We start from the raw sequence: 11,053 nt of genomic DNA, 5'->3' as shown, positions 1-11,053 counted from the left end.
AAAGAACATGCCACAGCAGGGCTCTAGGAATCATCGATCCGTAGTTCCCTTTCCCCAGCATGGATTCCCGAGTCCCCCTTTGACCGCTCACTTCATTCCAGACCAGTCGAGATTCGCCCAATCCCCATTGCCAACGCAACCCAATCTCATCTGATCATCACCCCTCTGCCTTGCCCCCTGTCGCACATCCCGCATTCTTTCGTATGTGCCTATCCATCAGACCAAGACTTTTTTTTACTACTCCGTGAGACCACTACTCCGTACTGCAACACCATCACCAAAAAGCCGCCACCAGGCCCTTGGGGATCGACCGGGCTTGGAAACAAACGCCTCCTGGTATCCGCGGTGGTCTTAGCTAAACCACACCCGAGCTTCCCAAGCTATCCGCGCTAGAATAGGCGAACTCTTTGGCCCTGGCAACGTCTGAACTGCCACTGCCTGACTGCTCAGCTGTGGCTGCCTCTTTCTCTCGTTTGTGTCTTTCAGTGACCGCCTCCCCCTTCCCAAGTCCACGTCTCCCGGTGGCACAGGGCCTGTATGTAGTCGTAAATCCAAAGTGCAAGTGGAGGAAGTACCTACGGATAACAGAGGGAGAAGCTGCCCGCTGCTGCCCTACTCTGCAAGAATACCTAGACTGAGGTGCTACCCAGGAGATTCGAGAGGTTGCAATTGCCAATCCATCGGCATCCACCTACCCTGGGCCGCCCACCCCAGCGTTTCAGCGTCCTTGGCCCCTCGATGAAACGACATAACCACAGGAGCACTTGACCAACTTGACTGACGCGCCTGCAGGCCCAATCCCAATCCCAATCTCAATCCCCTCCTGTCGCCGTCCAATCCCTTCTTGATTCTTCCAGGTTGATTCTTCCAAGTTCCTGGTTCTCCCTCCAGTTCCCATTCAATCTCTCAAAGTTCGCCCTTTGCCCTCTCGGCTGTCCTAGGCTTACCTACGTGCCTACTCATCATCCTTTCCCCCGACTTCGCTCGCGGCTCGTTCAAGGAGGCTGCCCATCTGTGGATTCCCCCTGTTTTCTTTTTTTCCCCTCCCGCTGCTGCGCTGCCGTGTCGTTCGTTACTCGATACCCCCTTGCTCTCCATTGAACAAGGAAACCGTTGGAGGAGATATTTCGGGACCCAAAGCCACACCCACCCGCCGTTGCAGCAAGCAGCAGCCAGCCAGTCACTTTGTTGGACACAACCACCACCCGCACCGAGTCTTGTTCTCTCTGCTTGCTGTGTTACCGCTGCCAACCTTGTGCACATCCCTGATCATCCGCATTGCTTGTGGCTTTTCAACTCATTCTCCTGCCGCTCGCCCTCCTTCCCCTACCCCGTACGCAGTTCATTGGGTACGACAGTCTTTCGGCTCGCGAGCCGCCCACCGAGAACGTTGAACTACATCGAGCCTCGAATTCGGCAAACTTGTCGAGAGACGAGATTGGCCTGCGATTTTATGAGTCTTGGAAACAGGGCCACGGCCGCGCGCACTCGTCGTCGTTGACCGTCCTACACGCATACTGTGGGATCACCCTCGACGAGTCCACATTCCAGTCACTACTGTGATTTCTTGTTGCAAAAACACCAATCAAGCAGTCGGGCGGCCTGGCCATGGACCTGGCGCTGCAGCAACGGGATGAGGTCGACCACAACACCGAGCTGACGCATGCCAAACCCGACACGAGACCCGCTGCCGCCAACGCCAACGCCAACCAAGACGACGACGACCACCGGGAGACGACGCCCAAGATGTTGGCCCACGATTCCATGGTCACTGTTAGGCTTTCCGAGCCGCCTACTCTGACCCTCGACACCAATGTTGGCCCCGATTCACCCCCGAGGAGGAGACCTAGCACTGTCAAGATTGAAAAGCTTCCCTTTCCGACAGAGACGCTAGAGGTCAAGGCACAGAACCAGCCAGAGAACGAAACCGACGACACGCCACCGAGCGACCCCACGACGCCGTTACCTGTTACGAACGCTACTCGGAATCTTCAAGACGAGCTTGTGGACTGCGAGGACGAAGCTGAAGAAGAGGGAGACCGCATCACTTCACTACCAGCTAGGGGAACCCTACTCGAGACGCCCATAGAATTCAAGAGGCCTGTGGTGGACGAAGCCGAAGAGGACGACGAGGAGGAAGTCAACTGGGAGGAACTGCAGAAATCCGAAGCACAAGAACCTAGGGACGCGGATACAGACAGAGTAAGTACATGCTGCAGTTACTCCAGCAGCAACTTTGTCGAAGCTCACAATTTCTAGTCTACAGCCATGTTACTGGCTATGCTTGAGCAGGAGAACGATAAGTTGGCTACGAACCCCAAGACCATCAAAGTTCAAGCCGTGGAACAAGTGGCCGCTTCCAATCGCCCGAGACCGCCATCAATGGCACAATTACGACACATGGTCCACGGACCAACACCACCGGCCTTGCGATACTCGATGCTCCCGCCGCCACCAATGACCGATCTCGAGTTTTACGCCGCATTGGTCAAGGACTATCAACAAACGGCAGCTCGATTGCCAACGCTTCTATCGAACAAGATACGCAAAGGCATCCCCCCTCCGCTACGAGGTGTCGTATGGCAAAGCATGGCAGGCGCAAGAGATTCCGCACTTGAGGAGCAGTATGAGCGATTCACGGGCGAGTCGAGTCCTTACGAGCCCATTATTGGCAAAGACCTTGGTCGAAGTTTCCCTGGAGTCGACATGTTTCGCGACCCCGAAGGCGACGGACAACGCATGCTCGGCCGGGTTCTCAAATGCTTCAGTCTCTACGATACGAAAATTGGTTACTGTCAAGGGCTGGCATTTCTTGTCGGCCCTCTTTTGATGCACATGCCCGATAAACAGGCATTCTGTGTTTTAGTCCGGTACGTGTCAAAATCCCAAAAAGCAAACCCGACCAGCCGCCCGACCCCCCTCACCCGATTTCCTGGGAAAAGGGGTCCGAGAGAAAAAGCAAAACAAGGTTTCGATGCAAATGCAAATGCAACGTTGGGGCTAACATGTTGAGATGGGCAGATTGATGGAACGATATGATCTGCGAAGCTGTTTCCTGCCAGACCTGTCAGGACTGCATGTCCGCATCTACCAGTTTCGAGAGCTTCTTCGAGAGCACATGACACCAGTATCGAACCATCTGGAGGAATTGCAAGTCGATCCGGCGTACGTTTCACAATGGTTCCTCAGCTTTTTTGCTGTTACATGTCCCCTGCCGATGCTGTTTCGCATCTACGATGTCATCTTTGCCGAGGGGGCCCCGGAGACCCTGATGCGGGTCGCCCTATCCCTGATGCAGAAGAATCAGGCCCGGATTTTAGCGTGCACCGAGCTCGAGGATGTCATGCAACTTCTCCTTTCGAGGGGTCTGTGGGATTGCTACCATTACAACGCAGATGAATTTGTGCAGGACTTTGTCAGTTTATCGGGCGTTGTCACCAGAGAGACATTGCTACAGTTGGAGCAGGGGTACAGAGACGCGCAAATTGCTAGCGCTAATGCGGCGCGTTCCTCCGACGTGACCACTGCAGCCTCCCGATTCCTCGGCCGCATTTGGGCTTCCTCCACCATCATCTCCCCGAAGTCCTCCTCCACCCTCAGCCCGGGCCTCACCGCTCCGTCACGGCCTTTGAGCATGCTGCGCAGGAGCACATCGAAGCAGAGCCTGGCCTCCACCCTCAATTCGATGGAAGCCAGCTCCGTCAGCGTTCTCAGTTCTGCATCCACCGAAGCCACCACCGTCTCCCGAGATTCATCAAACACCGACAGCGCATCCATCCGCGAATCGACGCCCATCCCTAGCAGCGGCAAGGCCTTCAATGGCGGAAAGAACAACAAGGAGAATGCATTGCACACCCAGATCGAAGACCTCCTCACTGCATTGACCGAATTGCAACGAAACCATGCATCGCTCGCAAACGAACTCCAAAAGGAACGGGAACAGCGCGAGGACGATAAGCAGGCCGTCCGGTCGCTACTGGATGGTCTGCGCAAGAAGGCCAGCAACGACTCTGTCGGTACCGATGCGAGCGTCGATACTCTCAAGGCGACCGATGACCCCGCAAATGAGGCACGCGAGGGAGGCGAGGGAGATGTGTCCACTGCCAAGACAGGCGAGCAAGATACCCCGTCACCAGGAGACCTATCACAGCTCCTCGATAATGTCGAAGAACGATTCGGGCGCCATGGCGGCGGCGGCGGCGTCGAACGCAGAATGTCCAGAGGCGAATCCAAATCGCAAATGCAACAGGAATTGCAGCAACTCAAGGACCAGCTCGCCAGCGCGGTATCACAGTCCCAGGACTACAACCGGAAAATGCACGACCTAGAACAAGAAATTACAACACTCAAGGATCAAGTACGGGAATCCCATTCGCATACACGCATCTTGCACCAGGACAAACAGCGACTGGAGAAACAAATACACACGATGAGGGCGCGGGCCTCCGCCGCCGGTGCGGAGAGTAATACTCAGCCCGATGGCGATTCGCCTGTGAGGAAGAGTTCTGCTAGTGGTGCGAGCGGCTTGAGAGAGTTGAAACTTGGCAGGAGCAAGTCAACTCCGTCCCAAGCTGGATCGATATTCAGCAAGCGTTCCTCATCAATGCCGAAGCCTCACGACTCGACGCCACCACCGGCTACACAGGCGCCGCCTCCCGTGCCGGCTCCGCCACCGACGGATGACCAGCACGAGGCGTTGCTGTTGGAGCTCGTGCAGGCCAAGACTTCCGAAGCTATCGCCAGGCAAGAGGCCGAAGAGACGAAACAGAAGCTCGAGAGCTTAAGAAAGGCATACAGCCTCGTTACTGGAGAGGCAGCACAGGCACAACCTGCAGCAACGGCGGCAGGAGCGGCAGCGTCGGCGGCCATGGGCGTATTTGGTCGCCTCACGGGAGCAGCGGCAGAGCCCGTCAAGCCTGCCGCGCCGACGCCCGCCCCAGCAGTAGCAGCCGCAGCAGCTCCCGCGCCCGCGGCGGGAGGCTTCTGGGGTTGGAGGAGATAATCAGGACCCTGGTCGACCTCTTTCATGATCACATCGGCGTTCCAAACACAACAAGATTAGAGGAGCATTCGGAGCATCTAGAGTATTTTGCATTCTGGTTCTTGCAACGGGTACCAGGCCCGTCTGCTCGTCACACCTTCATCACTGCATTCGGAAAGACGGGGCAAGATGGCGGCTTTTTGCATCTGTGGAAGTAGGCCTGCTCCACGCCTGGAGTCCAGGCCTGGAGGAGCATTCTTTTTCTTCTTCTTTTCGAAACACAACCCATTGCATGGCATTGGCATTCTAGACTGTTTACTGATTTTTATTATTCCATTCATACCATTCATGGCATCGGAGTTGAGGAAAGGGCACTGTCCAGACCCCGACGGCGGGAGCGGACGGATTATCGTCTCCGCCCTTTATGAAACTAGGGACATCCGTCGGCCCCATTTGTTTGTTCTTTTCAATCCTCTCTTCCCCTTCCCCCATCATGAGCAGAGAGGGATTTGGAGGTTTCTTGGGAGGAGCAGGACCTTTTTTTGTCAAAGTACAGATAGTATCAGAATACCATTGGGAAAGAAATTCAAAGTCATGAAGGGATAATCAATCAACACCTTGGATCAATCCACGATACGCTGCAAAGTGACTGCCAATGTGTCCTCTCCTGTGTAGATTAGCTATCAGGCGATCACCATAGCATCTGGAAAGTAGAGCTGTAAAAGTGCAAAGCTACCCTTATCAGTGGTCTGTGAGTCCAACCCCAATCCCCATGCCTATGGGGGGGATGGGGACTGGAAAAGGCGAACCCCTTTTTCTTTTGACCCGTTTGGGCAACATCGTGGGTCCTTGATGTTGCATCTGCAGCAGTTTTGGGTTTGCTTGGCTTTTGGGTGACCCATGTCGTGAGTACTATAGGTATCTGTTCTGTCTGTGCTTGGGACCCTCTAAGTGTGGCGGTGCGATGCTACGATGGTGGATGGTGTTGTTTTTCACATGTGATTGCTGTGGCGCAGATACGACACTAAGTGTGGTGGGTGGAGAGAGAGAGAGAGAGAGGGACTGGGATATTGCTGGTTTGGAGGGTATGTTGCTGTGGTTAAGAGTGGATTTTGGGAGAGGAAAGAACTTTTTTTTTTGTTTTGCGCCCTGTTTACTTTATGATATCGTTGTCTGAGAGACTGATGGGTCACTTTTGGTGATGGAGAATATCGACAATCTGGTCTGCTTTTTTCTTTCTGTTTGGTGGTGGTGGTGGTGTGTGTGTGTTTGACCGAGACATTCTCGCATGGGAGGGTTTTGGAAGCCCTCTTGTTCGGCTGGATAGATGCAGCAGCCACAACTGCCTTGCTGTAAGGTAGATTACCCAAGTGGTACATGTGGTCTGTGAAGAAGGATAGCTCTGATGTTGACTTGTCACTTGGAGAAAGACATGTCAAGTGTCAAGTGACAAAATAAAGACATCGTCTTATCAGGTCCGGTGGCAGCGTTTGGCACGTGTAGAGAAGGGTAGCTGGGGAGCCTGGGGGCACGTGCCGCAAAGACCGGGCGTTCAGATCCGATTCACGGCCGGCGCGGTAGGGGGGGACGGACGGACGGCCGGTGCGAGCTACGACTGATGTTATTTTGTGGCTTGCCTGTGTTTGAATGGCAAGTGATGGAAAGAGATGGGTTCGTCTGATGGCTGTAGCTTCATTTGCAACGGTGGGCTGGCGTGTGGGCGTTGCTGGCGGCGGGGGTCAAGGAAGACCTAGCTATCGTATCTCAGAGGCTATAAGTGATGTGCTGGCAGGTCGTCAGCTTTCAGATGTGCTCGGGATGCCCTGGATCAAGATGTCGGGCGTCTGAGCAACGGATAAGAAGGCTCTTTGAAGTTGTAAAGTACCGGAGGGTCGAGGTGATATCGTGAATTTTTTTCCTTGTGGTTGCTTGGGAGTGGTGGAGGGGCTGAAAGTGGACGGGCCACACGGCGGCGCTAGGGAGTGGGTAGCTTGTGTGTTGCTTCTGAAGCTAGGACCAGGCCCGATCATCGTGGGTTGTGCTTCTCCAACCTCTTTGGGTAATGTACCACGAGAGGAGGGTTCGGTGAATGAACAGGCTGGCTTCTTTGGTAACGACGTAACCTGGAACGGGAATCACGGTGGCTTGCGTGCGTGGCCCGTCTGCATTTGTGGCACGGTAATGAGGACGCAACGAATGGCCTGGCGCAGAGGTGAAGGACTGAGAGAGAGGAGGGTGGCGGGCAGCTTGCATCAGATATCAGCGAAATGCCATGGTTTCAGGATTTCCAGGATTTTGAGGTGATCCCCGGTCGCTTCAGCCGCTGCAGTCATTAGGTACCTAGTGTAGGATAGGTACCTAGTGGGCAGCTAATTCTAGACCTCTGCGAGCAGGAAGGAAGACTGGCAGCAATGGGAGGAAGAGACCTGAGAGGAAAATGCAGGAGCACGTCACATGCCTGCTGCATAACTAGCGGCCAACGAGGGACGCTACGCAGTGGGATGACGCCAAAGACGGAGGGGAGGGGAGGAAAGACTGACATGATACTTCGTCATTGGCGGACACGGCGTAGCAATTGTATGGAGGCAGAGCCCCTTGGAGCGCGTCTTGGGGGGCGCCTAGGGAGGTAGTCCAGAGGTACCGAGCGATTGGTTGCTGTGGCATAGCTTTTGCGTCATCACAGGTTGGAAACCAAGCTGGGCACGCAGTACCTACGCAGTACGCAGCAACTTGACGGGCACTAGCCACACCCCGACCCGCCGCCCCTCTTCTTTTTTTCTTGTCGTTCCCCGTCTGCGTGCTGCGTGCTACTGCTGCGTGTGCTCGCCAGTCTCTCTCTCTCTCTCCACTATGCAGTCATTGGTATTCGTGCTGCAGTGCCATACCTTGAGTAGGTGTTCGTATACGGAGTACTGGTGGTGTAAGAAATGGTGTAGGACGAGCAGTATTACGGAGTATCGTAGACGGGAGTGTGAAATAAGGGAGAGAAAGCTCCTCTACGTGGGTCTTTTCCCCCGGCTAGTAGGTCCTGTTTGGGAGACAACAGCGTCACTGCCTCTTGCCAAATTCCCAGACGGGACGGAGGTGACGGACTGATGGAGTTTCCCATTGCTCCTTCTCGGGTCATTTCTTACGCAGTAAGGTACCTTACTCCTGCTGTTGTTGCTTTGCTCCTTGAGGTACCTTATCCTTTGCTCCCGCTGGCTGTCCCGCCGCCGCCCTGGGCTTGTCCTGGCAAGCCTGGCCTGCCCGGCGTTGGCACGGACGCTACCAGTGGGCTCTGCGGTGCTCCTTTCTTCTTGATCTTCATTTACATCACTGCCACCTAGCAGCAGCAGCACCACCACCAGCAGAAGAAGCAGCAGCAGCACTGCCAATATTCGTACCTTACCTTCCTACCAACCGAGCCACCTCTCTCGCACACAAAGTCTTTTTTTCCCTCTCCCCCCTTCCTTGCCCGTGTTTTTTTCCCTGACCTTCCACCTCCTGCTGCCGGTCTTGCACCCACCTGGACCTTACCCACCCACACAATCACAAACACACGCCCTCACCTTTCCGGTTTACACCTCTGCCTGAGCTTCCAGACCTACCTTACCTTCAGGCTACACACATCATTGCAACAAAAACACCTGGCCTTCCTCTCTCTTCCTCCTACCTACCTACAAACCTTTTCCTACATCTCAAGAACTTCTCAATACCCCAAAGCTTCTACCACTTGCTTCTTACCAAAGCTTCTCTCTTCCATCCCACCCAAGCTTCGATTTCTTGAAACGCAAACAAGGTAGCTTTCTAGCAACTCCACCATCACACGACGTTTCCCATCCGCAACTGCCCGACCGCAGTACTTCCTCTCCTAAACAAGAACACCATACATACATCGCCAGAATCCTCGTTGCGATCACACACAATGTCTGACTTCCCGGATGCCCCTACCACGGCTCCTTCTGCCAACGGTACTTCCTACATCCAGGCTACCAAGGAGAGTAAGGTACGTTATCGCTGTCCCTCGAGATCCCGCCATTCCCGCTCCAGATGTCCCCCCTCATGCGAACATCCGGCTAACTTGTGCGCATAGTGTTTCAAGCTTCAATCCCCATCGCCAGCGACCACATTAAGCTAATAATTCCCTCCCAGACGCTGCCGCTGCCTACCAGCAGGTCGCTTCCGGTACGTCTTATTTCCCCACGTCTCCCTCCCATGACGTCTTTGTGGCGCATCGTCAAATACTGACCAGAATCCTTCCTTCCAGGCCCCGTCGCCCAGAGTGTCAAGGACCAGTCCGCAAAGACTTCAAATGAGTTCGGCAACCTCGCTGCCTCTCGCAAGACGCCCGCCAACCCCGCTGCCACCGGCCAGCCCTTGACTCACTACCACTCCTTCTTCTTCGAGCTTATCTCGTGGAACAACCCTCGTACGTGATAGCTCGGACTCCTTCCGGCCCCCGACCCCGACTGACAAACTACCCCACAGGTGCCTCGGCCATTGCCTACTCCTCCATCGTTGCCCTCATCTTCGCTGCTCGTTACCTCGACGTTCTGCGATACAGCTTGAAGCTTACCTGGATGGTGCTCGGCACCACCGTTCTTGCCGAAGTCGCCGGCAAGCTCGTCCTCAACAACGGCCTTGCTACCCAGCTCCGCCCAAGACGCTACCACGTCATTCCTAGAGAGACGCTCGATGCCGCCATAGGAGACGTTCACGAGCTGATCAACTTCTTCGTGATTGAGGCTCAGCGCATCGTCTTCGCCGAGAACATTGGTGCTTCTGCTGCTGTAAGCTGCTCGCGTGACAATCTCCACAATTCTTGACATCATGGTGACTGACGCAATTTCTTACCACAGGCCTTCATCGGTTCCTTCATTGCCTACTACCTGGTCAAGATCGTTCCCTTCTGGGGCCTTTCTCTGATTGCCACCACTGCGCTCTTCATGGTCCCTCTTCTTTACACCTCCAACCAGGAGCTCATCGACGCCCAGCTCAACCGCGCCGGTGAGGTCATCAACCAGCAGACCAACCAGTTCCGCACTGTCGCCAGCAAGCACACCGCTGAGGCCACCAACATCACCAAGCAGTACATGGGAGATTACACCGCCAAGGCCCAGCAGCTGCTCGGCCGCCGCTCTGCTTCCCCCGAGGCCTCTTCCAAGCCCGCCCGTGTTCCTTCCGCAGACACCGCCATCCCCTCTGTGGAGGAGAAGGACTTCCCGTCCGCTCCCAAGGCCGACTTTGAGAGCACCACCACGGAGCCCGTTGTCCCGGGTGCCGAGGAGAAGACCCCCATGGTCGCCTCCTAAACATCTCGTTCGTTTGGTTTTCTGAGTGTATACAGGCTGGCAAGCATTCGCGGTTTTCGCGTTGTGCCACCGGCTTGACGACAACGGAATGACTCACGAATAACACGAATGGGATCATGCACACCACTTTTTCTCTCTCTCACTGCGACTTTATCGGCGTGGTAAGGTTCGCGGGCCGGTTCTCTGGAGTTTAGTTGCACATAGTAAGCAACAAAAGGATAATATCACAAGAGTGTCTCCAAGCGGAGGCAAGGGTCGTTGAACGGATTATCGTGTACGCATGTAGTGTATTGGCTTGTAGTTCTCTCTTCATGGCACACGGCTTTGGCGAACGGGGGATCATCAGATTGTCTAGGGGACGCAAAGAAACATGTTACTTCTATTCTGTTTCGTGCTTGGTGATTACTGCATGCCAAGCATCGGTCGGCAGTGTTTTCCTGAAGTTGTTCGTACTGGACACGTTTTGGGGGCATGTGACATCGGTGTATCGAAGCTGCCTCGCAGTCTAGACACATCAACTTGCTCGATAGCATAATCCGCGTGCTCGGGAAGCCTCTACATCACCATATTATTCGTAGCACGTAAGCTGGTGACGTAGGAAGGTAAAGAGAATTTGACTAGAGTCGTTTCTCCCTCCCTCGGCAGCATATCTGGTCAACGATGATCACCCCAGATGGTTAGTTAGATCAAAGCCCACTCGTTCGCTATATAAAGTCTTCCCCTCCTCCCTCTGTTTTTTGTCTGCAGACATCGTGCTCTCTCCAACGAATGACCGAGG

The 11,053-nt window shown here is 54.7% G+C and overlaps 2 protein-coding genes across 2 annotated transcripts; both read left to right on the top strand.

Moving 5' to 3' along the window:
- Window positions 1-670: 670 nt before the first annotated feature.
- On the top strand, window positions 671-5,479 carry HER10_EVM0004025 (TBC domain-containing protein). Its single transcript, XM_035473685.1, has 3 exons — window positions 671-2,202; window positions 2,260-2,870; window positions 3,022-5,479. The coding sequence occupies exons 1-3, from the start codon at window positions 1,609-1,611 to the stop codon at window positions 5,000-5,002; spliced, it is 3,186 nt and encodes a 1,061-aa protein (XP_035331388.1). The 5' UTR covers window positions 671-1,608; the 3' UTR covers window positions 5,003-5,479.
- A 2,508-nt stretch (window positions 5,480-7,987) lies between these two features.
- On the top strand, window positions 7,988-11,041 carry HER10_EVM0006452 (uncharacterized protein). Its single transcript, XM_035476035.1, has 5 exons — window positions 7,988-8,964; window positions 9,116-9,148; window positions 9,231-9,392; window positions 9,452-9,753; window positions 9,823-11,041. Exons 1-5 carry the CDS (start codon window positions 8,889-8,891, stop codon window positions 10,273-10,275), a joined length of 1,026 nt encoding a protein of 341 aa, XP_035331532.1. The 5' UTR covers window positions 7,988-8,888; the 3' UTR covers window positions 10,276-11,041.
- Window positions 11,042-11,053: the final 12 nt, after the last annotated feature.

The sequence above is a fragment of the Colletotrichum scovillei genome (assembly GCF_011075155.1).
Source record: "Colletotrichum scovillei strain TJNH1 chromosome Unknown Contig00007, whole genome shotgun sequence".
Lineage (NCBI taxonomy): Eukaryota > Fungi > Ascomycota > Sordariomycetes > Glomerellales > Glomerellaceae > Colletotrichum > Colletotrichum scovillei.
This window is presented reverse-complemented; position numbering and strand designations above follow the sequence as displayed.